The following is a 23,768-nucleotide window of genomic DNA, read 5'->3' as shown; positions in this document are numbered from 1 at the left end:
TGCAAAGTGGGAATAAATCAGAAATGGAGTGGGTCCCGCTTGTTTAAAAAACCAACGGCTCTTTGGTTTTGAAACTGATGGTCATGATTGAATTATTAATTCAATCTGACGGTCAGAAATTAATTGATTAAAAATTTGTTTTAATACTTTTTTTTTTTTTTAGAAACGTAAAATTTTTGTCAAAATTGATAAAATTGCTGTTTTTCAACGGCTTTGTCTTGAAATTTTTTTATTTTGAATTTTAATGAATTTTATGTTTAATGTTTGATGATTAACTTTTATTTATACTAATTTGTGTGACATTTTTTTATCTTAATTTAAGATATGTATATATATATACACACATATATTAAAACAAACATAAAATAGAAGACTCAAATATGAATGTGTTCCACAGTGGAAGGATTTGTGTTTTGGACCCAAATTTGAGTCTAAAAATATGAGTCCAAAATATAGGTCCAAAAATAAGTCCTGCACCACTGTAGCACCCAATAAAAGTAAGTCTTTTTGTACACTATTCAGATGGACTCAAATCACTATTCCAGCTTATTTGGACCCAAACTTGAGTCCAAAAAATGAGTCCCCACTGCTGATGCTCTAATAGATGAGGTGAGGGAGGAGTTCGCTGGGATGTGGGTGTCGGTGTAAAGGAGTAATTAATATTAAGAAGAGAGAAAGTGAGTGCAGGAGGAAAGATCATTTCATTATGAGTGCTTCTACAGTAATATCAAGCAAAAATCCTAGTGCACCTAGTAATTAATACGAAAACATTGTCACCACACAATCATTAGTAATCAGGGGCGTAGCTACAGTAGGGCTAGAAGGGTCAATTGACCCTTCTCAATTTTCCAAACTAAGACATGATTGGTCGATCATTATCACATATACATATATATATCATATTTTAATCAATTGATTGACCCTTCTGACAAGGAAAAAAAAAATTTGTTTAAATATTACATCAACTTGGAGTCTTGGACACAGTTTCCCTACCGAAAAAACCTTGGACACAGTTCTCCTACTCCTAGTCACCCACGTTCTCCTATTTTTTTAATACATCTTTCTAAATTCCTAATCCCTTCTTGATTGGTTTCTCCCATTACTGTCCCAATTTGGACAGAGTTCTATCTCCCACATTCTACATATATTTTAATATATTTTCCTATTCAATTATTGTTTTCTCCAACATATGTCTATATATATTTGGCCTTGTATAGTTTTTTTTTTGTCTCGTGGTCATGCTCTCAAGTTGTTTCCTTTCATAATCTCGTCTTTTGTCTCCCTCAATTTTCTCCCTACGAACGGCAAGCGAAGTCTCCATAATTGAAAATTTGGAATATGAAAGCCTTTTTAGAGAGGTATCATAAGAGAAAAGCAACCGAACAGTTGACACCACCTGAAGCTCCTCAAATAAGAAACACATCCAATGATGGTACTTCAGAACATCATTCTGAAGAATTGAACTTGACAAATCAGTTGGCACCCCCTCAATCCCATCGGACAAATAATGCATCTGAAGATATTGGTACTTCAAAATATTCTGTCAATGAGATTAATATAGAAGATCTTCCTGGAGATCCTGGACTTCGAACTCCGATTTTAGAGTACCATCCTAATGTTCGAGATCGAGTGCGAAGACATTATTTACTGCAAGGTCCTTGTCAACCAAAAAACTATAATTTTCCTCAAACAGAATTTAGTGGTGTTAAGCGAAGGTTTAACGTCAATTGGTTTAAGGATCATCCTAGTTGGTTGGAGTATAGTATAGAAAAGGATGCTGCATATTGTTTGCATTGTTATCTTTTTAAACCAAATATTGGAGACCAAGCAGGTGGTGATGTATTTGTTGGTACGGGGTTTAATAATTGGAAGAAAAAAGACAAGCTTCAAGATCATGTTGGAGGGATCAATAGCGCTCACAACAATGCTAGAAGAATGTGTGAAGTTTTATTAAATCAAAGACAGCATTTTGATACAGTTTTGGTGAACCAAACACAACAAGATCGGATTAACTATCGCACTCGTTTGAATGCATCAGTTGATTGTGCTCGTTTTCTACTACGACAAGGATTGCCATTTCGTGGTCATGATGAATCTGATTATTCAAATAACCAAGGAAATTTTAGAGAGCTTTTGAAGTGGCATTCTGATAAAGTTGATGATATAAAAAAGGTTGTCTTGAAAAATGCTCCAAGAAATCATCAATTAACATCACCTGATATTCAACATGATATTGTCAAGGCTGCTGCAACTGAAACTCTCAATGTCATAATTAGTGACATTGGTGACGCATTATTCTCTATTCTTGTTGACGAGTCTCGTGATGTATCAGGAAAAGAGCAAATGGCAATTGTATTGCGATATGTGAGCAAAGGACAAGTAATTGAGCGTTTTGTCGGTGTTAAACATGTCACTGATACTACTTCTGCATCACTGAAGACAGCCATTGATCAATTCTTTTCAGAGAATGGATTAAGCATATCTAGCCTCCGTGGTCAAGGTTATGATGGAGCTAGTAATATGAGAGGAGAATTCAATGGTCTAAAAGCACTTATTTTAAAGGAGAATGGGTCAGCTTTTTATGTTCATTGCTTTGCTCACCAGCTTCAGCTGGCTATTGTGGCTGTAGCAAAAAATCATATCTTAATCTCTAATCTCTTCATGTTTGTTGGTAATCTGGTGAATGTTGCTGGAAGCTCATGTAAACGTCGTGATTCTCTTCGAGAGAAACAAGTTGCCAAGATTATCGAAGAACTTAATATTGGTTCTATTTTAAGTGGGAGGGGCTTGGATCAGGAAACCACCCTAAAGCGAGCTGGTGATACAAGATGGAGCTCACATTATGGTACTTTGATTAGTATCATCAACTTATTTCCATCTTTAGTTGAATTGCTTGAAGAAATAAAAGAGGATGGATCATCTACAGATCAGAAACAAGATGCAAGCAGATTATTAGACTCATTGGAATCATTCGACTTTGTATTTAGTCTGCATTTGATGAAGGTTTTGTTGGGGACTACAAATCAATTATCACAGGCATTGCAAAGAAGAGACCAAGATATTGTGAATGCAATGAACTTAGTTAAAGTGTGTAAGGAGCAATTGCAAAATATGAGAGACAATGGATGGGATTCTCTTCTTAGTCAAGTTGTTTCATTTTGTGAAAAACAGGAGATTGATGTTCCTAACATGGATGATGTTCCTTTTATTCCAGGAAAATCACGGCGTAGAGCTCCAAAGGTCACTAATCTGCATAGGTATCGAGTTGAATTATTTTGTGCAGTCATAGATATGCAACTTCAAGAGCTAAATGATCATTTTACAGAGACTACTACCGAGCTACTTCTCTGTATGGCATGTCTTAATCCATCTAATTCATTCTCAGCTTTTAGCAAAGAAAAATTGATTCGGCTTGCTCAGTTTTATCCTAAAGATTTTTCTGCAGTATCTCTCTTGGCTCTTGAAGATGAATTGGACACTTATATATCTGATATGCGAAGCAGTAGTGTGTTTACACAATTGAAAGGAATTAGTGACCTTGGAGAAAAAATGGTTGAGACACAGAAGGACAAGGTTTATCCATTAGTTTACTTGCTCATAACATTGACGCTAATTCTTCCAGTTGCAACTGCCACTGTAGAAAGAGCATTTTCTGCCATGAAGATCATAAAAAGTGATTTGCGAAACCGAATGGGAGACATGTGGATGAATAGCAGCATGATTACATATATCGAGAAAGAAATATTTGATGGTATTGATAATGAAACCATCATGAAAAGATTTCAAAATATGAGCAATCGTCGTGGACAATTGTAATTGTTTTAGAGAGGCTTAATATTTTTAAGTATTATAATGATTTATAATTTTATATTATTTGATGAAGTTTATGTTTGTTTAATATTATTATTTAAATTCTGACCCTCCTAACTAAGATTTCTGGCTACGCCACTGTTAGTAATCCTAACAGAATAAAATGCATTGCCAGTAGACAATCAATAATAATCTCATATCAAGGACCTTGCCACTATACAATAGGGTACGTGATACAGGCTTTAATGTTTTATTATTGCTTTGAGATATTAATTCATCGCAGTATCAAAGATTTGAAAAGAAAAAAGAAGAAAAAAGACACCTTATCTTGCAATTATGTATGTTGAAAGGGACAAGCCACCCAAATGTTTGATATGCGTCTTTTTTTTAATTGGTTTGTTGGTTCAAAAGCTCAACCCATACACTTGAGTACTGAGATGGCGTAGTTCTAACCAAACCAAATTGTTTTCAGTCATCCGTATAAAATAAAAGAAATTCAAGGGTATACCCAGATTATTAGAATATTCAATGGTGGAACTTAACGAAATTGTGGCAGTCGGGCAAACTTTGAAAATATTGTTATTTATTATATATTTATGAACAATTCTTAAGTTCACCCTAACTAGCATATTCACCCCCATTGTTGATTAACATACTTTTACTTAATAAATTTATAATCCAACGGTCCATATCTTAAATTAGCATTTAAAGATCATCTCTGTAAAAAATCAATCGAATCGGAAATCGTTTAATTATCTAATTGAACCAAACAAATGGATGGTTCTAACAACACTTATTACTATTATGATGAACCGTCCATGTATTTCATAGAAATGAATAACTAAAAGGTCTTCAATTTGATTGATTTTTTACAGAGCTAATCTTTGTATTACGTTATACAACATGAATGGTTTGATTATAAATTTATTAAGTAAAAGTATGTTAATCGACAATGAGGGTGAATATGCTAGTTCACCCCTAAGAATTGTCCTATATTTATTATTATTTTTATCTCAGATTCTTATAACATTCAAATAAACGTTACCTGTGATAATGAAAATACCTAGCGCTCTGCTAGGGTTGGGAGAGCGCCGTTCTGGGCCTCTATGTACCTTCCTCCTTCGTCGATGGAGCAAATCTCCGACACCGTTCTCGGCGTCGTTACCCTTGTGTACGGCTTCTACCGTGCACGCTTACCAGTCGCAGCAAGCATGCTTCCCGGTGACAACCTTCTGGTTCCAGACTCTATCTGATCGTGGCTGGTGGGGAGAAGAAGAGGTTGTGCCGCCTTGTTGGTTTGGAACAACGCCGGCTGTGAACCGTCTCCGACCGAGTCGGGCACGTCTGAAAGTGGGTTTATTGGTTAGATCTGGACCGGTGGTGGTGAGGCGTACAGCGGATCGGTGCGTGATTATGATCACTGATGATGGGAAGATGACAGATCGATGACCGGAGTCGGAGACTGGATTCGGCGTTTGCTCTGCTGTAGATATGATTAGTGGGGGTTGGTTCTGGGGTAGAAGATCTTCGGTATTCCTCGGACAACGCCACAAGACTGATGGGGCTGTGGGCGACGTCTTGAGTCGTGCGCACAAGGCCGGGACGGGGGTCCTCCGGCGAGGACTGGCGGCTCAGCGACTGGGGACGTGGACAAGGCAGGTATGGGTGCCCAGAGGGATTTTGGGTGGCCAACTATGGACCTGGGCCCTTTCTTGTTTGGGCTATTCAAGGTGGGCCTGTGCTAGGGTTGGCTGGCCCTCTGTTCAGTTGGATTGTTCAAGTAAGACTTTGGACTGGGCCTGGGCCTTTGTCAAGTTTGCCTCGGCAGATGTGATTTTGGATTCAGGCCGGATTTGGATCCGAATTTGGGACCCGGGTCGTATTCAAATCCGGATCTTGGATCCGAGACAGCTGCTCGTATTGATATGGTATTTGTTCTGGTTCTTGGGAGTTCGTTTGCTAATTTTCGAGTTTTTGACACCCTCGGTTACTTTCGAACTCCTGGTGAGCGAATCACCTCTCCTAGGTGATCATATCACCGGTTACGGTTACTATTATATTTACACTGCTCTCGTGACATATGCAGTGCAGCGATGTCGTCCGACACCAAGTCACATGGTTACCTTTCATTTTAGATGCGTCTGTGCATCGTGCTATCTTTTATTGTTCTCCTATTTTATAGATGCATTTGTGCATCTTGTTATGCTTTATTGTTTTTCCTTTCAATGTTTTTGCATCGTTCCATGTACTTCTCAGTTTCATCTAATATAGTTTGTCGTCTTTCCCTTAAAAAAAAAAAAAATAAACGTTACCTAAAGAACTGGAAGCTTATTCCTCAAAACAGTTTAATCACTATAGGATACACTGCCCAAAGTACTGAAAGCTTATTCCTCAAAACAGTCAATCATTAAACAAAAGGGGACACGTAGCCAAGACGCAACATGCTGAGACCTCTACAGCACACAAAGCACACTAAAATTACAGAAAAGCAACACCTAAAACATCTGAAGGGAAGGTCGGCCTTAGCAACCCAGTTTGAATTGGGTGTTTTGCCTTGCTCAATATTAGGCGTGTTTCATTTGGGTAACTCTGCTGGATTTAATCCACAGTTAAAAGAGCTATGGTTGGCTTGCTTTACAACAGTTTTATGGTTCATTTGGAATGCTAGAAACAAAGCAAAATATGATGGCCGGGTGTTTCATGTGGGTGTGATTTGTCGAATGATATCAGGGCACATTCAGTATGCTAGTCGACTTGCTCACGGTAACATACATAACACCATAAGCGATCTCCGGATATTGAAGAGGTTTGGTGTCCAATGTAAGCCTCGCAATGCTCCTAGGAGAATTGAAGTCAATTGGCAGCCTCCACCTTCTGGGTGGATTAAAATTAACTCTGATGGTGCTTGGAAGCATGGTTCTAATGTGGGGGGTTATGGTGCGGTCTTTCGAGATTACAGGGGTCATGTTCTGGGTGCTTTCTCTGCTAATCTTGAAATTCCTAGCTCTGTTGCTGCGGAAGTGATGGCAGTCATCAAGGCCATTGAACTTGCTTGGGTTAGAGACTGGAAACATATTTGGCTGGAAGTGGATTCCTCTCTTATCCTTGACTTTCTTCGCAGTCCTAATTTAGTTCCTTGGATGCTTCGCATCGAATGGCGCAATTGCTTGTATCGTATTTCTCAAATGAACTTCCGCTCATCACACATTTTTCGAGAAGGTAATCAAGTTGCGGATGCATTAGCGAATTTTGGTACAGCTTCTACAAGCTTGTTTTGGTGGGACTCTGCTCCACCCTTTATACTTGCACATTGTAACAGAGACCAATTAGGTCTTCCGAACTTTCGTTTTCGTTAGTGTCATGTACGCTTTCCTTTTATCTGGGAGGTTTTGGCTTTGGTCCCCCTCCTTTGTATTTTGGTTTTCCTTCTCTTAATTTAAGTGGATAGGTAGGATCCTTCCTCACCTATCCAAGCCTTTTAAAAAAAAAAAAAAAAAAAAAAAAAAAAAAAAAAAAAAAAAAAAAAAGGTCGGCCTTAGAGACAATTCAGGGCTAGCCGTCGAGAACAGCCTTGGAAATTCCAAAACATAGCTTCTTCCTGTCTAGAACCAGCCTCCTTGATAGAATCAGCCTCCAGTAGTACTAGAGCAGATGGACTTGACAGATGGACTTCACACGTATCTGAGGCAGCTAATTTGTCCCAGTACCACTTGTACGGGGATGGGAAGCATGGGAATATTCTAGGCTGCAAGTAGTATGCACTCTGCACTTGACATCCAAGGCACCGCTCTCCTCAGTGGTAATTATTCCATATTGAAATGTTATGAGAAAAACAGGGAGGGGGGGGGGGCAATTCCAGAAGTCGATTCCAGTGCCTGTGAGAGCAAGTTCGACCATTTGACCTTCTCGATGGAGAAAACTCCAATTAACTGTTTGCCCAAAATCATAAGGCAATGGTGGCAGGGGCAGAGGTTGCATATGTTTCATAGAATCACATTCCTGAGACATGAGGAGAACTTCTATACGGTCGTGAACCTTTTCACAAGGTCTATATGTAACGTCTCCTGTGAGGCGTGTTACAGGAGAAGATTAGGAAACCATCATGACCATGTTGCTGCAAGTAGATTAGCAACATTACAGTATTATCCACTATATCCATTAAGCAATTTGCATCAAAAACGTTTAACTGTGTCCATCCTTGTTTGGGCCGGGTGACGTCGAACCGGGAAAGTACTCCGCCACCGTCCCGAATCCAGTGAAGGATATTGGGGCCGGCTACTAGATGGTTGAAGTTAATTTCAGTTAGATGACCAGCGCTGATGAGGGGATGACATGGAGGCAGATCCAGAGGTAGCCACTTTGAGTGATCAGAGTCGTCGGAAACCTCGAACGACTCACAGGGAATGAATGGTAAAGTTACCTCCTTTGCCTCCCACATCGCTAAAGAATAGGAACGTAAACGTACGGAATCGATAGCGAAGGCAGGTTACTAATTCAAATGGTCAATCTAATTTCTGCAAGCACATAATCAATTCAATATAATAGACATATTCATATATTACAGAACAAAATGCAACTCACATAGATAGCAATTATTTCTTTGAGTACTAGATGCTCCATAAGAGAGAAAATCAACAAGAGACAAGCTCTTACAAGATTGCCGGTAGCCAGAAAAAAAAAGAAAAAAGAAAAAAAAAAGATCTTATGAGGGGGAGGCAGAAAATTAAGGCAGTGTGGGCTCCAATGGCTGCTGCAATGGCTCATTAAAGCTTATATCTGGTGCTGGCGGACTAGACTCAAATGGAAGTACTACTGGTGGTTGCTGTGGATTTTGGGGAATTTCAGGAATTGGAGGTGGCAGAAAGACTGGTGTTTGTGGTAGTGGATCAAAAGAGGGTGGCTGATCAATCACACCACCACCACTATTACCGGTGTCTGGTGTAGTTGGAAAGGGTAAGATAGGTGGTGTGTTAAACGGAAATGGATCTTGCGGTGGTAGTAATATTGGAGAAGGCTGATCAACAGGTATTGGTGGTGGGAATGTAAATATTGGAGAAGGCTGATCAGGTATAGGTATCGGTGGTGGTAATGCAACTGTGGGTGGTAAGGTTGGAGTAGGCTCATCTTCAGGCAGTGGTGGAGTGAAAATTGGAACCAGTGGTGTTGCTGGAGTGCTAGACTGATCACCAGATGGTGGCAGGTCTGGTAATGCGGGTGGAGGAAGGTCAATATCTGGTACTAGTGGTGGAGCTGGAATGGTTGGTGGTGTATCGGGGAAGGTGTCAGGGGGTGACAGCCACGGAAGTGTGGGTGGTTGTATGTCTTCATCTGGTGGTGGTGGATAGATGATTGGTATTGGTGGGGGCAGGAATTCTGGTGGTGGTGGAGACGGCGGAGGTGGCGATGGAACCAAAGGCGGTGGAGGTGGAGAAGGCGGTGGCGGTGAGGGAGAAGGTGGTGGCAATGATGGAGGTGGTGCTGATGGTGGAGGTGAGGATGGTGGCGGTGCTGAAGGGGGTGGAGGAATTGGTGGCGGCAAAGGTGGTGGAGATGGTACTACTGGCGGTGGGGATGGGATTACGGGTGGGAAGGGGCGTATAGGAGTAGGTGGAACTCGCGGCGGCCGAGGAGAGGGTCTTGGTGTTGGGGCAAAAGGGTTGTTTGGGGAAGGGTTGGTAGGGAAAGGCCATTGGCCACAGGTTCCAAATAGGTACTGGAATAATGGATCACAGTTTGATCTTGTTCTTGACCTTGATCCACCATTGCTGCCTCTTCCTGTGCTTCTGCTTCTGCTTCTGCTTCTCCTGCTTCTTTTTTCTTCTGCTACATTATCTTCTTCCTCATTTTGCAGGTGTTTAGCTTCTGTGATTGTTTGGATGATCAGAAGCAGAGCTAAGAGAATAGCAATGAATACTATGCATGCTTTCATTTCTGCTGCAGGTTCATGTTTGATGTTTCTCTAGGGTTCAAATATATAAAAACCTCGCTCATTAATTGCATGGACAATTTGAGAATAGTCAAATGCAAGGTTTATGTCAAACATGCATGTTCGTATTGGAGGTTCTATGAGGTGATCTGGTGCAATATATGCATGATCAACTGCAAAAACTGCGATGCATTTATGTGCTACAATCACTGTGCAACGAGATAAGCCTTTAACTAGAGGCCAGCTAATTGGTTTCGAATTTCAACATATAGATTGGTATTGACTGTGAATTAAGGGACTGCATTGTTTGAAGTGCCAATGTTGACAACATGCAAAACTAATAAATAATATTGTGCAGATAATTGAATGCACATATGTATAGATGCTTCCTTGATTTAGAGAGATTAATCTTATAGCACGTTAACTTATTTAGAATGGAAAATAATCATGAATCGGAGACAAGAGGAATGAGAGAAGAAAGGAATCGGTATTGATTCCTAAACTCATCTCCCCCCTTCGTAATCAAATTCCTGAGTATTCAGGAATCGATTCCTGATAAGGAGGTGAGACCTACATCAATTCTGATTACTTCATGTGTTAGTAAACGCAGGAATTCTTTTACCAGGAATCATTCTGATTCCTTTATGTGCTAGTAAACGTAGGAATATTTTTACCCTGTAATCATTCCCTCCCATTCCAAGTAAGTAAACGTGCCCTTAGGGTGAATGACACAGTCTACATTATGAGCTAATCAATTTATGATACATTCTTATCGATATCTGGATTAGTCGTCCCAGTAAGTTCTTATACATTCTGGGCTTGACACGTTACGTATCGACATCAAATGGGTTCGGATTGGACCAAGATGAATGAGATTTGCATTGTCTCATGCTCTTGCTGAAATGTAAGACTCCCACTGTTGACACTCAACCTAGCATATAGAAATATGTGAATTTAGAATCGTTAGACATTTTAATATTCTCAAATCGTGTTGAAAGTTCTTGAAGTTATTTATTTATTTATTTTTTTAGTAAAAAAATATATTTCTATTATTAGTCGAACAAAAGATTTACAAACAAATTTTGGGCTAAGATTACAAACAAAATGAAAGAAAAAACAACACAAGTCCAACAACAGTAATAGCCCATTAAGGGAGCAAACTCTCCTAAAGAGGAAAACCCAGAAGGAAATCCTCCAAGAAAGGAAAACCTTTGCAGTCACCGCCAAAAACCGCCTGTCCTCCAACAGGAGTTTGGAAAGAATCCAAATAACCTAATTACATGACGCTCAAGGTGATCCCATCCAGAAAAGCACAAGAACTCCAACTTCCAAATCTCCAAACCATACAAAACATCAACTAACACCAACAACAAATCACCAGGCAAGGATTTGCCAAGTGCAATGGTAACCATATAAAACAAAAAGAAAGAGGAATCGAGAAAGGCAGTAGTGGAATTGCTGATGTGTCGATGTAAGACATGCGATACGACATTGATTTCGATATGAGTTGGCGAACCTTCATTTAAAAAGCTGATTGGTGAGAAAGATGTGCACCTGAAGTGTGAAGAACATGAGATTTGAAAATTAAAAGACGAAGAAAAGAGAAAAGAAAAAGAAAAAAAATCAAATAGAGAGACAAGAGGTCGATGAGAATTTTTGAGACTAATAGATCGGGATAAGAAGCCTGAGATCTAAAGATGAGGAAGATTCGAGTGATGGGAGAAAGAAAGAAAAAAGAAGAAAAAACATACATGCCATTGCCAGGGCAGAGATCGACCATGAAGGCAGGTCAGATAATAGTACCATTCACAAATCCACAAATTTGGCTTATATTTGTTTACTTTCTTTTACTCTGCTTGTGCAGGTAAGGCTAGCTTTATGACAAGATCGAGAAAGTATTATATAGTCTCTAGTCACTACGTGTACTGTACGTGGTCTGGATACTTATTATACCTTTCATAGGTGTGTCTTATTCTTAATAGCCCAAATTACCACTTGACAACGCCGTGAGATACTCCGAAACCATGAACCAAAATTATTCCCATACCAAGAGCATTTCCTCTTATCTAATGTCAAAACTTTTTCTCTTTTCCCCTTGGCATCCTTTGTACTAAAAATAATTTACCTTGTACTAGACATAAAGAACAATATTAATTGCTAAAATGTGATATTTAAGTGAGATGACTATCTTTTTGTTTTTGTCATAGGTCTCCAGAATTTCAGGATTTGCTCTGGCTAAAATTGAATGAGTTTTTAGCTTACGGATGGAGATTATTCAATGCATTTGTGTTTCTTTGGGTTTCATGGTTCTCATGCATTACCATGCTATGTACATCAATTTCTTCCATGGATACCTGTAAACTTAAATCTCAGCCCCTACACTCTAAACCACAAACCTCGAACCCTAAAACCAAATTCTTATACCCTATACCCTAAACTGAAAACCTAAAGAAAGACCGAAAAAAAAAAAAAAAAAATTAGGGCAGTACATGCAAGTTTAGGGTATAGGATTTATAGGTGGTCTAGAGATTAGGGTTTAAGGTTTAGAGATTGCACTAAGGGATACCTTGTTGTGGGACCCACTTTTAGATAATATTTTGGCATCCGTTTAGTTTTTGGGTCCTAATGTATAGATCATTTCTGCAAATTTTCAGCCAAATTGATTATTGATCGTTAAGGTATAAAATTAGATTAAATCAAGTGTTTTTGACAATTTACCCTAATTCTAGGGACTTTTTTCCCCCTTACACTACCCACTTATTTTTTTTCTCACTTACCCATAAAGACTGTAATAAGATATTCCCTAATACCCAATTAAGGCTTTTTTTTTTTTTTTTGAGACTATTTTGCCCTCACCTTTTGTTACATAGAGAGTAAATAGAGAGAGAGAGAGACAAATGTCACGCCCCGATTTTTAAACACACTTAAAAATCAATATATAATCTCATAATTATACATGCGTGATAGTTCAGCCATCAATACAAAATACCTGAAAACTTTTTTCTTATAAAATACAGACTCGTTCCGCAGAGTCAAATATTACACAAGTTTACGAATTAAATTGCCATAACAAAATAATAAGTAAATGCTCCTCAGAGCTTACTACAAGCGGAAGTCTTAACAACGGTAAAGTCACAAAATTGGCTTCCTGTCGTAAAGCTGCAACTATCAGAACCAGCTTCAGCCACAATTACCCTGACCTGCAGGATTAACCCCTACACCATCGAATAGTGCACCGGGTTGCCACACAACAAACCAAGTTAGCTTATGAAAGCTCGTATGAGTAACTCAAAACAAAACTCCACACAACTCACACCAAAACGAGGAAAACCTTTCAACTCGAGAAAAAGGAACACATGCCATGCTTCCCCAAAAACCCTATTCTTTTCCCAAAAGACACAACACAAGTCACCCTGTGACGAAATCATATTAATTGAAACTCCGACAATTAAAATATGATAAATTAATCCAACCTGGATAATGAAAATCAACAACACAACAAATCATATGATTCATATCTATTATTAACCTAACAAATCGAATATGATACTTCGGTCCAACCCGGACAATGAAAGTCAACTCAGTGACCAAATCATATAAATTGAAACTCTGACAATTTAAATATGATAAACAAGTCCACCCTGGATATTTAAAAGAAAGAATCTCTGAAACTCCTTTTTAAAACGCGTATTCAAAACAACGAAAGTCACCCCATGACAAAATCATATTAATTGAAACTCTGACAATTAAATATGATAAACAAGTCCACCCTGGACATTTAAAAGAAAGAATCTCTGAAACTCCCTTTTAAAACACGTACTCATGAGCATCAAGTAGCTCCCCGCTACTCCCCATGATGTACAATGACAACAGATTAGAGCTCTAATTGATCGTACCCACTCACCCGGCCAAAGGCGTGAAGTCCCGATATATATGCTTGATGTCACTCCTAGCAACCCCGAATCCTCAGACCTCCCCGGTCGTCAGATCAAAATATTTAAAAGCGGTCACTCAGGACCAAATGTTACTCAACTCTCAAAAGGAGATGTCACCCCGTGACCTCTAATCATTAGACCTCCCCGGTCACCATATCAAAACATTAAGCAAGTCGCTCTGGACCCAAAATGTTAAACCAAATCAAAATGAGATGTTACCCCGTGACCTCCTAATCCTCAGACCCCCGGTAATCAGACTCAAAACATTAAGAAAGTCACTCTGAACCCAAAATGTTAAATCAACTCAAAAGGAGAAATCACAACCCGTGACTCTCAAATCTTCAGATCCCCGGTCGTCTGATCAAAACATTTCAACTCTCGTTAAATCAACTCACACCAAATCTTGATACTTTTCAAACAATAGAAATTCCCAATTCCCAAAACAATGTTTCCCAAAAAGTTAAGCCTCAAAATAATAGAATGAAACCCATCATACATAATGCTTAAATCACCATTTAACCCATAAAGATATACATATTTCACGTAAATATATATATATATACACACACACACACACGTAGTCATTAACTCAGGAATGCCATTAATACCAACTATAGTTTGTAGTTAAATAAATAACTCCCAAAACGATAAGGTAACTTCGTTCGTAAATGAACATTGTGAGATTACTCACCTCAGAATCCCGATGCGTCTTCAATACATAACAGAGTAGCACAACCACAAAATATCCGTCCAAGAATACTTCGTCAAGTACCTAATCACATATGGTCTCAACTTAGTACACAAAACACAAGCGATTAAAGTCCGAAACCCCTGTTTTGAACTAAAATCCCCAAAAGTAACACCAATCGAGGCGAAACCTCATCCGATACCACCCAAAGTCTCAGAAATACTTCTACGATCGATATATCAAAACCACAAGTCGATCGGACAATCGAATCCACACGGATCGAAAACCAAACGGTTCAAAATCACAAACCCTAACATGCTCATACGATCTCCAAAAATTACGTATTATATATTGAAATGCTCGTATCAACGAGTAGATGATAAATAACACAAAAAACTGCTCCTTACATGGCCGGAACGCCTTCACAGCGCCGTCACAGGCAGTTGCACAACCACCACAACCACAACCACTGCCGAACCAAACTCAAAACCACCTTAATCCCATAATGTCAAGAATACTAAGTAGAGCAACTTTAATACCTGGGGTTCAAGCCAACTCGGCCTAGATTGCCGCCGATCGCCGTCCGAAGTCTAATATTTACTGTTCACCGTGAGTTGCAACTCCACAACGAGAATCGAGCAAAACCACCACCAGGGATCGACAGAGGAGGCTGCTGCGAACTCAAAAAGGTTGGTTTCACCCTCCGCCATCGCCGGAAATCAAGAGAACCAGTCGGGTCCGACTGCCTCTAACTTTGCCGCCTTGCAATGCCACCGTGAGTGCGAATCGCCACTAGAGGATGCCACAGGGAAGTGCGCACGGAGGAGGCGAAACGATCTGGGTTGGTGTCGTCGTCAGAGATCGCCGAAATTCGCCGGAAAACTCAGGTCGAGAAACCGGGTCCGGCTCGGGTTAGTCGCGTTTTAGGAGAGAGAACGGAGGTTTTTGACTTTCCAAAAATGGAAGGTTTCCAAAATTATCAGATTATGAATTTCCAAAACAGTAACTTCTATTTATAGTAATTTCTAAAAATGGCAAAAACTTCTGTTGACCATAACTTCTTCATACGAACTCCAATTTACCCGTGCCATATGTTCACGAACTCGTATCGACGCGCTGTAAACTTTTGTGAAGAATATTTTTGGAGAAACCCAACGTATAAAAAGTCAACCTTCGCTCCCCCTAAAATGACGATTCCTGAATAATTATTCGTCCGAAAATAATTCCACTCCATTCACGAACCACGTACTCGTACCAACAACCACTAAATTAATTCCGAAAAATCCTCGGAAAATAATAAGGAATTTCCGGGGTATGACAAGAGAGAAGTCATAGAAGACTTCACCGGAGTCCCGTCGCCGGTCGCTGGACTTCTTTGAAAACCTCGCTGGAGGTCCCCAAAGAGGTCATTGGAGATCTCATAAATCACCGGATAGGTTTATTGTCCCCCTAATAAACATTTATTGCACCCCTAATAAACCTTTATTGCCCCCCCCAATAAATGTTTATTGGGGGCAACAAAAGTTTATTATGGGGAAAAGAAACTAATTTCCCTAAAATTAGACAAATAAAACTTTGATTGAGGATGAAGATGAGGAGATTACATCAATTCAAACCCTTTTATGGTGGGGCAATACTTGTCTTATTACGAGATAATTAAACACTTTTTTTCTTTTTTTCTTTCCTTCTTGGACTTTTGCCCACAATTTAAAAAAAAAAATTGATTTGGGCACCCAGAAAATGCTCTAAGGTGGTGGACCCGGGACCGGAACCCTAAGGTATTCTTCGTCTTCAGGCGAGGCTTTGCATCGAGATCCAAGTTCGTCTCCCGCACTCCAGAAGACCGTTCCCACTCCAAAAAGGCTCGGTGGTGGACCTGAATCTCGCTGGAGATGACTGATCTGCGGTGGGCTGCAGTGGAATCGAGGCAAAAGAGGTAGCCGACCGGGCTCTCGAATCCCAACCTTCTGATCCTGTGGTCTATTCTCACCGTGGACCCAAATCGAAGGCAAATTGGCCAGCGACGGAGACAACGACGTTGACCCAAAAGACGATGAGTTCTCGAGCATCGGCCAATCGGGGACAGAGTGAACCAATGACCAAAATATCGACCATTCAAAAAATGGAAATTTCGAAGGAAATTTGAAGGAAATATCGACATTGATAAAAATTCGACAAAAACTATGGAAACTTGGAGAAAAACAAAAAAAAAATTAAATGAAACTTTAGGATATGTCTAGTTGATCAATTATCTACTCTATTTCAAAAATATATATACATTAAACAAATATTATTACATAATAAATCAATATAATTTAAAGTGAATTAATATGAGTCACATACATTTATTGAAATTTAACTTTAGTGAATATTTATAATCTTGATACTTAAATAATTCTCGTACATATCATTAGTAGTTTGTTAAGATACAAATTAGTAGTTTATATAGAAAAAAACCAATTAATATGCTTTTAAGTGCTATGGCTGCATCCCCTAAACCCTAGCTGCCTAGGCTTTGGGAATCTGAGTCGCTCTAAGGTCGCAGCCGTGGGTTCTCTGGCCGAACTCCAACGTCGATGTTGTCGACAAATCTATTGCTCTGTGTCAGAATTTTGTTCTTCGCAAGCCTACTTGTGGGTGACTCTCTCTGGTTCATCCACAACAGATCTGCTGAACCCCAGATCGATAATCATGGTTGAAGATCTCATATTACAAAGATCCAAAAGTCTTCACAAGAGATGGTAGGGACGGTGGTCATTCCACCGCGAGGCGACAACCGAGTCGACATTGAGGGCTCATCCTCAACACTATCGTCGACACTTGTGTGGACCTTCAGGAACTATTGGGCGGCGTTCAAGAGGTGGAAATCGGGACCGGTACTGTGGATAGCTAGGGCTATGCTGTCACCTATCGGGACTGTAGTTGAATACGGCGATGCACGTATCAATGGGTCACACTTGAAACAAATTTGGACACTATTGCTTCCGTTTGCAGTTGTCACCAAGCTTATGACAGTAGCGATGGCGGTGGTGCAATTGACTATTGTCGGTCCGGCCTCCATGTTCAAAGTGGGCATCTCTTTTCGGGTTGTCCACAACAAAATGGAGTCTATGGTTTTTGGGGTTTGGCAAAGTTTGGACCAGTATTGGGCCATGGGTTTTTGGAGCCCCAAATTGGAAACTTTGGATCTATAGGCCCATTTCATGATGGAGTGCTAGGGTGCCTTCTCTTTTCAAGCACCGACGATTTGCAGATTTTAGCCAAGAAGGTGTCTGCTGAAGAGGTTCTGAGTGTACTGTACTCAGGTAGCCCTCCTAGCTCTCGCTTGAAGGGCAAAGAAAAAATATAGGTAGGTGTGGTAGGGGCCTATATACTATGTCTTACAATTCTCCATAGTTTATGGGCTCACTTTTAAATAAGTGAGCGGTTAGTTCGAATATAGGTGGTCTGTTTCTATGTATCACAATAGTTCTCTTACTACAACTTCTTGATTTGTCTAGTCGAAGGCAGTAGAAGGATATGTAATGGTCATCTTGGTATGTGTTAATGAAATCCACATTTCTTTCAAAAAAAAAAAAAAGATACAATGTATTTAAAATAATAAATCTGATTAATTACAAAAAAACAAACTATTGAAAAAAGGATTATAAAAAAAAAAAAAAGAGATTAATGAAGAAAGGATATATATAAAAAGATATTCATATAATAACCAAGTATTCTTCCAGCGGCAAGGGTTTACTTGTTTGAATTGTCCATGTACAATCAAGGTTCGAACCTCCTTAAGGTTGATATGCCCCCGTTTTCCGAATTTTGAATCCAAATTAGGAAATGGGACTGTTGGGTCACGAGAAAAAAGAAGAAATTCAAGTTGAATTATCATGGTATATAAAGATAATATCGTCAACTCAAAAAAACAAAAATTTTGCCGAAATATCGGCGAAAATATCGATTTTTCAGTCATTGGAGTGAACGTCCAGTTTCCCGTTCTTGCAATTCGTCAACGCAGTCGAGCAAGGAGATCAGCCTGATCGTTAAGGTATCTAACTCGCTTAAACCAATGGACGGACTGAATCTGTCAACCTGAACCGTACTAGCTTTGAGGCAGTTATCAATGCCTTAACGATCATCATTTTGGCTGAAAATTTGCAGAGATGATCTATACACTAGTACCTAAAAACTGAACGGTCGAGATGTGGATATGCGACCGAAAAGTGACCAAAAACTCGAACTTCACACGTTAATTTCAAAGCGGAGCTCCGCTCTGGATAGGATCTGTGTATATATATATATATATATATATATATATATATATATATATATATATATATTGGAATTAACTTATAAGTTATAAGTTATAACATTTATAAATATTAGTTAAGATGGTTATATTCAATTAACTATCTCTCTAAATCTCCTAAAATTAATTGTTGTTTAACAAAGGAAACAAAAATTAAAGAAAATAAAGCTTAGGAAATCAATTACAAAAAAGAGATAAGTTGTATGTTATAGACTAAAGAGAAACATATTTAAAAAATAGAAAAAATAGAAAATTATTAGGGCTTAATTGGGCGGGCTTAAAGGGCCGGGCTTCATTTGCATGACCTAGGGGTCATCATGGGCCGGGCTAGGGACGGTCCTACCCTAAATTTTAGGGCTTAGGGTCGGGCCGGGTCGGGCCTAGTCAAAGTCAACAAAATTTAGGGTCGGGCCATGGCTTAAATATGCTAACCCTTACCCGCCCGAAAGGCCCGAGCCACTAGGGCCGAAAGGGTTGAAAGAGCCGGCCTTCCGAATAGGGCCAAATAGGGCCAAAAAGGGCCTTAATTTGTTTAACAAAAAGAAATATATTATTTTTATTTTTTTATCTCAAAATGTGGCTCAATGGTTATATAGGTAATACAAGACTCATTATTTTTTGTTGATCATATATAATATATATATATATATACATACAGATTTTATCGAGAGCGGAGCTCCACTTTGAAATTAACGTGTGAAGTTCGAGTTTTGGGTCACTTTTCGGTCGCATATCCACATCTCGACCGTTCAGTTTTTAGGTACTAGTGTATAGATCATCTCTGCAAATTTTCAGCCAAATTGATATATATATATATATATATATATATATATATATATATATATATATCAGATCCAATCCAGAGCGGAGCTCCGCTTTGAAATTAACGTGTGAAGTTCGAGTTTTTGGTCACTTTTCGGTCGCATATCCACATCTCGACCGTTCAGTTTTTAGGTACTAGTGTATAGATCATCTCTGCAAATTTTCAGGCAAATTGATGATCATTAAGGCATCTAACTCGTTTAAACCAATGGACGGACTGAATCTGTCAACCTGAACCGTACTAGCTTTAAGGCACTTATCAATGCCTTAATGATCATCATTTTGGCTGAAAATTTGCAGAGACGATCTATACACTAGTACCTAAAAACTGAACGGTCGAGATGTGGATATGCGACCGAAAAGTGACCGAAAACTCGAACTTCACACGTTAATTTTCAAAGCGGAGCTCCGCTCTGGATAGGATTTGTATATATATATATATATATTGGAATTAACTTATAAGTTATAACATTTATAAATATTTGTTAAGATGGTTATATTCAATTAACTATCTCTCTAAATCTCCCAAAATTAATTGTTGTTTAACAAAGGAAACAAAAATTAAAGAAAATAAAGCTTAGGAAATCAATTACAAAAATGAGATAAGTTGTATGTTATAGACTAAAGAGAAACATATTTAAAAAATAGAAAATTATTAGGGCTTAATTGGGAGGGCTTCAACGGGCCGGGCCGTAGGGTAGGGTCGGGCTTCATTTGCATGACCCTTACCCTACCCTATTTGAGGAAGGGTAGGGCCGGCCCACCCTAATGCAAGGTCCGGGTAGGGCTTCGGCCCTACGAGCCGGGCGGGCCTAGGGCGGGTTTAGGGCCGAAGGGCTAAATGATGAGGCCTAGCATGACCCTTACCCTACCCTATTTGAAAAAGGGTAGGGCCGGCCTGCCCTAATGTAAGGGCCGAGTCGGGCTTCGGCCCTACGGGCCGGGCGGGCTTAGGGCCGAAGGGCTAAATGATGAGGCCTATGTATATATATATATCAGGAGTGTAGAAAAATATAAATATCTAGCCACTGATTACTATATTGGAAATAACAATCAAAGGTTTGACAATGAAAAGAACTTGCCGGAAGATATGGGAAGAAATAGAGACAATACCAAAAATGAATGATGTTCAGACATAAATGCGGTTGTTTTTTTTTTTTTTTGAAATGGGGCTGGTGTGGCTGTCCTCAAGCCTTGATTAATGAAATTGCAGAATAGAAGGGGGGGGGACATAGAACCTGAACCCCAAATTACAATAAGCATAGAGAGAACATCCTGAAATAATACCAGGATTCTCCACAAAACCTATGTATTCTAACAAGCACCAATTAACAAAGAGTGCACGAATGGCTACTCCATTTGCTTTGACATAGCGGTGACATACCGGAAAGATAACTCTATCACAAAGAAGCATCATTACAAATAGTACAGTTTTCCCACTATGTTGCCGCACGGAAATAAATCCGGCGACACTCAATTTCATCCGGCCACTAGGAGGTTGCGTCCATTTGATCAAGCAAATGCGGTTGTTAATTTCCTTTGGTTTGCAAATGCTTGCTTGTGATGTAATGTGCATATTTATCCCCACTCTATTTATTCCTTACATTAAGTTAGATTTGTATTCATGACCCCATCATGTGATGCAATATATATAAATGTACATGCAGTTAATTGTTTTTGTATATATTTATGTTATTATTTAAGCGAATAGAAATTGTTTTCTTATTTTTTTTCAAAATATTATTAAATTGAAAAATATAGATGACCATATATGTTGTTTCAAGTACCAGACATGTCTTCGTCGGAACTGACACTTAGAGTGACACATTAGTTTTCAGAATGTTTTACAATGCACTCAACATTGAGAAGTCAATTTATCTGCAGTGTTTTAAAAGTCGCTATGGATTGGGGGGCTGCCAAAAAGAGGCATGAAATAGAAACTATTTCCATTGATGGAGTTGCTAGTGTGTAATTCCGCTGAGGAGGATAGGCTGACGGGAGGTATACGTACTGTAACGGATGCTTCTGCTGAGATCTGCAGATAAAAGAAAGAGTCATTAAGAGGAAGTTTGGAGAGATCCGGACTTCACCCCTCCGACGTTCAAGTTAGAAAGAGGTAAAGCGGAAGTCATCTCTGAAATTGGGAATTGGGAAGAGGATTGTGCGTGGACGTGTGCGCTCCTCTCGCTGGCTTGTTACCGCATAAGCACAGTTGTATACTTAGCAAGTGGGCCTGCCAACAGGAGTATATTGCAGCATTCTTATGATTTGAAGACCCAAGTATGCTAAGCATGTGCATGAAATCTTAGGAATATGATGATCCTTCCCAAAGATCACAAACAACAATATGCTAAAAGAAAAGGCCATACTAGAACCATAAACCCACAACACAATCATCACTATCGTTGCTTTTGACTAATATATTAAACAAAGATGGCAATTTTGTTTATTAGTGATATCATCAAATTTTTGACCTAAAACATTACAATGGCAGAAGTTGATGATGGTAATTCTTTGTGCGAAAATTTTGACACAAAAAATCTTTGATGCAAGAAAACTTAGGGTTTAACGTTAGTTAAAAAGAATAGAAGAACATAAACATTCTAAACCCATGCCTCTCATACGACAGCTCCTAAACAATGGTTTGGTAGACTGCAAAAAAAAAATAAAAAAATAATAATAATAATAATGCTTCAATTTTCAACTACGTATTAGACTTTCATTTTCTTTCATAAATTGTACATGAATTAGGGTTAACATTGGAGGAGATGGAGAAATAAACTATAAGTTGAAAGATACAAATTTGTGGAGGTAGAGAGAGAAATCTTTTGTTTTTCTTCTTCACATCCTTATTTGTAATTTCATATGAGTTGACATAATAAACAATAACTTCAAAAAATATGAAGGTCCAAGTGTTAATTTTAAAGGTATGAATAGAAAAACATTATTTTCTTTATTGATTCAAAAGTGCTTTTAGCCCTTCCCAAAGCAATCTGAAAAAGCCCTATAATGGTAGGCGATAAATAATAGCAAGAAAGGTGAAAGGCTAGTTTACTTCCCTTTTGAGGTTCTTTTGTGCTCTTGTGTGATGACCTAGGTTCTTGCAAAATAACAAGTTTCAACCATTGTACACAATAACCCTTTGGCTTAAGTAAAGGGTCTCTTGGACTCCGACCAATGAATTTAAATAAACACAAATATTCAAACAATTCTTCAAATACACCGACCGATTAGTCCTTTTAAGATCCAATTGTTAAACAGAGATAAGGGTAGCCCGAGGCCAATCATTTACAGATATTGTCCAAATTTAATTACCCGTTAGGTGTTGAGTTTTAATCACAAAAGACCTCGATACAATTGGATGTGAGCCACTCACTTATAATTTATATTTTCTTTTATCGCTTTTCTAATGTGGGATATTTCCTCTCTAATACGCTCCTTCATATGCAACTCTAGGTTTGCACGTGGACTCAATTAACAAATCTAATTCTCATATTGGAAATTGGAGCACAAGTCCCACATTGAAGACTTGGTGAATCAATTAACAAATCTAATTCTCACATTGAAAATTGGGACACAAGTCCTATATAAGAGACTTGGTCAATTAAATAACCATCTAATCGAAATATCTTCGATGATCAATTTAAGGAACCTAAATCGGGTCCATGACAATATGAGACATGATTGGAAAGGGACCAGCTCTGATACCATATTAAATAACGACAAGTGTTCCCCTTGACCTACCATTGTAGCGATATTGTCCCAAAATAACCACCTAGTATGTGTTAGGTTTTAATCACAGAAGGTCTCGGTATAATTGGGTGTGAGTCAGTCACTTATAAGTTATATTTTCTTTTGTCACTTTTCTATCTAACGCCAACACCAAGTAAAGACATGTGTCGGCCCTCCTACCCTCCTACCCTTTTTTTTTTCCTCCTCTTTTTGAGGGAAAAAAAGAGAGGACCAATTAACGTACAATATTGTTAAAAACAAAAACCTAGCTCTCTGTTAGGATGTTGTGCCACCGCCATCGTGGCGGTCGTATATGAAACCTTCCTCCATGAGAATGGAGGCTCTAGGATACTTGTGAGGCAAGGAGGTGCTGGGCAGATCTTGTGTTGTCCGGCTTGTTTTCTCGCGACGGGGTCAATTTTGTGAAGGTCGGGGCTAGAAGATCTTTGGGTGAGGGATTGACCATTCGAATCTAGTGACAGAAAGTGGTGGCTGGTGGACGCGGCGGTGTTGTGTGGGAGTAGGTAGAGTGAAATTCCGATTTGATCTAGAGGTCCA

General features: G+C 39.0%; 2 protein-coding genes across 2 annotated transcripts; one reads left to right on the top strand and one right to left on the bottom strand.

The window, feature by feature from the left end:
* The first annotated feature begins 1,338 nt into the window (after positions 1 to 1,338).
* Positions 1,339 to 3,816, top strand: LOC133728737 (uncharacterized). The gene has a single exon (XM_062156173.1). The coding sequence runs from the start codon at positions 1,339 to 1,341 to the stop codon at positions 3,814 to 3,816; it is 2,478 nt and encodes an 825-aa protein (XP_062012157.1).
* Positions 3,817 to 8,325: 4,509 nt separating this feature from the next.
* Positions 8,326 to 9,833, bottom strand: LOC133738251 (vegetative cell wall protein gp1-like). Its single transcript, XM_062165739.1, has one exon. The coding sequence runs from the start codon at positions 9,737 to 9,739 to the stop codon at positions 8,534 to 8,536; it is 1,206 nt and encodes a 401-aa protein (XP_062021723.1). The 5' UTR covers positions 9,740 to 9,833; the 3' UTR covers positions 8,326 to 8,533.
* Between the last annotated feature and the right edge of the window lie 13,935 nt (positions 9,834 to 23,768).

Source organism: Rosa rugosa, chromosome 1 (genome assembly GCF_958449725.1).
Source record: "Rosa rugosa chromosome 1, drRosRugo1.1, whole genome shotgun sequence".
Taxonomy (NCBI): Eukaryota; Viridiplantae; Streptophyta; class Magnoliopsida; order Rosales; family Rosaceae; genus Rosa; species Rosa rugosa.
The sequence above is the reverse complement of the archived record's forward strand: the minus strand, read 5'-3'. Positions and strand labels throughout refer to the sequence as shown.

Coding starts and splice junctions, on each gene's coding strand:
- LOC133728737 (XM_062156173.1), top strand. CDS start 1,339: ATGAAAGCCTTTTTAGAGAGGTATCATAAGAGAAAAGCAACCGAACAG.
- LOC133738251 (XM_062165739.1), bottom strand. CDS start 9,739: ATGAAAGCATGCATAGTATTCATTGCTATTCTCTTAGCTCTGCTTCTG.